The sequence below is a fragment of the Meles meles genome, chromosome X, assembly GCF_922984935.1.
Source record: "Meles meles chromosome X, mMelMel3.1 paternal haplotype, whole genome shotgun sequence".
NCBI classification, from domain to species: Eukaryota; Metazoa; Chordata; class Mammalia; order Carnivora; family Mustelidae; genus Meles; species Meles meles.
In genome coordinates, this window is record NC_060087.1 from 50772335 (window position 1) to 50777868 (window position 5534).

Consider the following 5534-nt stretch of genomic DNA (forward strand, 5'->3'; position numbering starts at 1 on the left):
GTGACACACCCAGCAACATCCTCTCCCAGAAAAGCAGTCACAGTGTGTGCATGGAGGCTAGAGTTTATTGTGACACACAGTGAAAAGCTGCAGCAAGGTTATCTGCCATCTGGCATTACTCAGTCTCCTACTCCTCATTTTGTCCCAGAGAAGCAGTAATACAGAAGCTTGAATCTATTTTGGCAGACAATGGAAAGTGGAAGCCAGGTTATCTGTTGTCTGGTTATGTATCTTTTCTTTGGTCAGTTCTGTCCCAGAAAAGCACCCACTTGTTGCACACAAGGTGGTTGAAGCCTATTGTAGCTCACAAAGAAAAGCTGCTACAAAGGTATCTGCCCTTTGCACACAGCTCTGTCCCTGCTATTGAGTGTCTCTCAATGGCTCCCATCTGCCATTTTGTCCTTGGAGAGGTAAAGTATGCTCTTCCAAATGTACCTGAAGTATGCTCTTCCAAATGTACTCCAGGAAGAGGAGTGATCTCTCTTGGCAGGACTGAGGGGATCTCCTCACTGAGGCTTATTGTGTAATCCCTACTGGCTGCACTCTCTCCTGCTCTCCCTCTCCCTGATTTTGCTCTACAAAAAATGGCTCCCTCCCCGTTGAGGACCCACAGCTCTCCTGTCCCTGGATTCATGGCTCTGAATCTCGAATTTGCCACGTACTCTGCCTCCAACTGTGCAGATTGCTTTTTTAATCCTCGGGTCATATTCCTAGCTGTTCCAAATAGTTGGATGTTGATATAGTTGTATTTGAGGGATGAGGCAAGCTCAGGGCCCAACTACTACTCTTCCATTTTAACTCTCCCCTTGAGTATTGTCATCTTAATCATATTAAGTCTTCTGTTTCTGGGCAGAGAATGTCTTTTCACATATAGGAGTCCTTAATTTCCTTCAATGATATTTTGTAGCCTTCAGTGTACAAATCCTTGTGCCTCTGTTATTAAATTTATTTCTAAGCATTTTGTGGGGAAAAAGGCAGATATCCTCATAGCACCTTTTCGCTGTGACCCACAATAGGTTTAAATCACCATGTTCACAGAGAGTGACTATTTTTCTGGGACAGAATGAACAGAGAGCAGATACATGGGCAAACTACTGGAATTGTCTTCTTAAATCCATTTCAGTACTAGTGTATAGAAATGCACATGAATTTTGTTACTGCTCTTGTATACTGTAACCTTGCCAACTTGTAATTTTTTTTTTTCTTTTGTGGGATTCTTTTGGGTAGACTACATACAAGATCATATTATCTGAAAACAAGCAAAAAATAGTTTAATTTACTTCTTTCCAATCTGAATGACTTCTGTTAGTTTTTCTTTTCTAATTGTCCTACCTAGAACCTCTAGTACCATGTTGAATGGAGTGGTAAGAATAGACATTGTCTTTTTACTGACCTCAAGTGAAAATATTTCAGTCTATCACCACTGAGTATGGATGTTATTAGCTCTGAGCTTTTCTTAGATGACTTTTATCAGGGTGATGATGTTCCTTCTAATTTTTTTTTAATTTTTTTTCTCAGTGTGTTTTCCTTTTATCATAAAGTGGTATTGGGTGTTGTGAAATGCTTTCCCTGCATATATTGAGAGGATCCTGTGGTTTTGTTGTTTATTAATATGTTGTAATAACCTGATAGATTTTTGGTATGTTGAGGGAACCTTGGGTTCCTGGAATAAATCTCACGTGATCATGGTATATAAACCTTACACTTGGTAGATTAAGACTGCTAGTGTTTTCTTAATGATTTCTGTCATGATGTTTTGATATCATGGTAATACTAGTCTCATATAATGACATAGTTTGGGAAGGATTGGTGTTTATTCTTCAAATGTTTGGAAGAAATCATAAGTGAAGCCATCTGATCCTAGACTTTTTAAAATTTCCTTTTTTTTTACTATGTACAGTTAGCCAAGATATATTTCACCATTAATGTTTTTGATCTTTAAATATATTGTTAAATCAAAATAAATTATTATTATTAACTTAAAATTTATTTTATTTTTTCAATGTTCAAAGATTCATTATTTATGCACCACACACCCAGAGCTCCATGCAATACATGCCCTCCTTAATACCCACCAACAGTCTCATCCAACACCTCATCCCCCTCCCCTCCAAAATTTCTGTTTGCTTTTCAGAGTTCACAGTCTCAAAGCTCATCTCCCCTTCCGATTTCCCCCAACTCCCTTCTCCTCTCCTTCTCTCAATGTTCTCCATGTTATTCTTTATGATGCACAAGTAAGTGAATCCATATGATAATTGACTTTCTCTGCTTAACTTATTTCACTCAGCATAATCTCCTCCAGTCCCACCCATGTCGATACAAAAGTTGGGTATTCATCCATTCTGATGGAGGTGTAATATTCCATTGTATATATGGACTATATCTTCTTTATCCATTCGTCTTTTAAAGGGTGTCTTGGCTCTTTCTACAGTTTGGTCACTGTCAGCATTGCTGCTATGAACATTGGGGTACATACAGCCTTTCTTTTCACTACGTCTGTATCTTTGGAGTAAATAGCCAGTAGGGCAATTGCAGGGTCATAAGGTAGCTCTATCTTTAATTTCTTAAGGAATCTCCACACTGTTTTCCAAAGTGGCTGCAACAACTTTCTTTCTCACCAACAGTGTAAGAGAGTTCCCCTTTCTCATCCTCTCCAACACTTGTTGTTGCCTGTCGTGTTAATTCTGGGCATTCTAACTGGTTTAAGATGCTATCTCAATGTGGTTTTGATTTGAATCTCGCTGATGGCTAGTGATGATGAACTTGTTTTCATGTGTCTGATAGCCATTTATATGTCTTCTTTGGAGAAGTGTCTGGTTATGTCTTCTGCACATTTTTTGACATGATTATCTGTTTTTTTTTTAATTTTCTTTTTTATTTGGGATGGTACAGTTGTCTTTATTTTGTTTTGTTTTATTATGGTAAGAACACTTAACATGAGATCCACCTTCTCAAAAAAATCTCTTTGAGCATACAATACAGTATTGCTAATGATAGGCACAGTGATGTACAGCAGATATTTTGAATTATTCATGTTGTTCAACCAAAGTTTATACCCACTGATTGACAACTCCCCATTTCCCCCATTCCCAGTCCCTGGCAACCACCATCTTATTCTTTGATTCTATGATTTTGACTATTTCTTTAAGTAAAAACAATCCCACAGCATTTATTGTCCTCTGGTTCTGACATAGAGGTAGTCAAAACAATACAAACAAGAGTTTTAGAACTACATTTACAACAAAGGACATCTAAGAAAAGAAACAAAATGACCGTCTCAAGAATCACTCACTTTATTGATCATTTCTAGTTGAAGACACTTTAGAGGAGGATAATATTATCTCCTTTAAGCACAATTCAATCCAGTTGTTTTCTTGACTTTGTTTCAGAATGAATCTCTTCAGCATCACCTAATATGAGGTTCATGTACTCATCAAAACCAATGATACAGCCCTCTATCCGCATGGTCACTTTCTCATAATGCCTCACCTGAATCTGAGATCTACTTTGCAAGTATCCAAAGATGAGGTTGATGGGCTGAACCGTCTCCTTATGCACACTTTGGTCCTGGCCACAGTGCACCATGGTGGAAGATGACAAAGACCGCCCATGATTTTGACTAGTTTAGGTGCCTCATGTAAGTGAAATTGTGTTCTCTTTGTCTTTCTTTGAATCCCATAAAGTTGCAGGATACAAATGCAACATATAAAATTCAGTCCTGTTTCTAAACCATAGCAAGATGCCACCGGAAAATGACATTAGAAAAACATTTCCATTTAAAATAGCATGGAAAAGAATATAACACTCAGGAATAAATTTAGTCAAAAAGATGAAAGATGTATACATTGCAAATTAAAAAACATGTCTGAAAGAAATTAAAGACACAAACAAATGGTATGACATCTTCTGTTCATGGGCTAGAAGAATATTGTTAAAATGTCTATACCGTTCGAAGATGGTGGAGAAGTAGCAGGCTGAGACTACATCAGGTAGCAGTAGATCAGCTAGATAGCTTATCTAAACATTGCAAACACCTGCAAATCCAACAGGAGATTGAAGAGAAGAAGAACAACAAATCTAGAAACAAAAAATCAACCACTTTCTGAAAGGTAGGACTGGCGGAGCAGTGAATCCAAAGCCATGTGACGATAGACCCCAGGTGGAGGGGCTGGCTCCCGGAAAGTGGCAGAGCAACAGAGCACAAAATCAGGACTTTTAAAAGTCTGTTTTGTTAAGGGACATCACTCCAGAGGCTAAACCAGGTTGAAGCCCATGCGGGGTCAGCATGGACCCAGGTCCTGCAGGGTAACAGAAGGATCGGGGGTGTCTGAGTGTTGCAGAGCTTGCAGGTATTAGAACGGGGAAGCTGGCTACAGAGACAAAGCTGAGGAGTGAGCTCTCAGCTTGGGGTTATCTTGAACCAATCATAGGCTGGGTGAGCTCAGAGCGCTGCCAGAAGCTGGGGAGATGGGAGTGATTGGGCGCTATTTTCTGAGGGTGCACTGAGGAGTGGGGCCCCGAGCCATCAGCTCCTCTGGGCCGGAGACTGGGAGGCCATCATTTTCATTCCCATTCTCAGGAACTCTATGGAAAGTGTTCAGGGAACAAAAGCTCCCGAAAGCAAACCCGAGCAGATTATTTAGCCTAGCCCCATGTATGGGCAGTGCAATTCCACCTCGGGCAAAGACACTTGAGAATCATTACAACAGGCCCCTCCCCCAGAAGATCAACAAGAAATCCATCCAGAACCAAGTTCACCTACCAAGGAGAGCAGGTACAATACCAAGGAGAGCAGCCGAAATCCAGAGGAGAAGAAAGCAAAGCACGGAACTCATGGCTTTCTCCCCATGATTCTTTAGTCTTGTGGTTAATTTAATTTATTTTTTCATTTTTTTTCTTCTTCTGCTATTTTTTTAACTTTTACCCTTTTGTTTTTTAATGTTTTTTTAACTAGTTTATCTAGTATATATATATTTTTTCTTTTTTATATTTTTTCTTTATTTGTTTTTTTTTTTAATTTTTTCTTTTTTTTCTGAACCTCTTTTTATCCCCTTTCTCAACCCAACGATTTGGGGTCTCTTCTGATTTGGTTAAAGGCATTTTTCAGGGGTCTTTCGCACCCTTTTAGTATTTTACTTGCTCCTTCATATACTCTTATCTGGACAAAATGACAAGGCAGAAAAATTCACCACAAAAAAAAGAACAAGAGGCAGTACCAAGGCTAGGGATCTAATCAATACAGACATTGGTAATACGTCAGATCTAGAGTTCAGAATGATGATTCTGAAGGTTCTAGCGGGGCTTGAAAAAGGCATAGAAGATATTAGAGAAACCCTCTTTGGAGATATAAAAGCCCTTTCTGGAGAAATTAAAGAACTAAAATCTAACCAAGTTGAAATCAGAAAAGCTATTAATGAGGTGCAATCAAAAAGGGAGGCTCTCACTGCTAGGATAAATGAGGCAGAAGAAAGAATTAGTGATATAGAAGACCAAATGACAGAGAATAAAGAAGCCGAGCAAAAGAGGGACAAACA

General features: G+C 39.0%; 1 protein-coding gene across 1 annotated transcript; it reads right to left on the reverse strand.

The window, feature by feature from the left end:
* Nucleotides 1-3357: 3357 nt before the first annotated feature.
* LOC123935558 (small nuclear ribonucleoprotein E-like) lies at nucleotides 3358-3585 on the reverse strand. The gene has a single exon (XM_045996493.1). It carries the CDS (start codon nucleotides 3583-3585, stop codon nucleotides 3358-3360), a length of 228 nt encoding a protein of 75 aa, XP_045852449.1.
* Between the last annotated feature and the right edge of the window lie 1949 nt (nucleotides 3586-5534).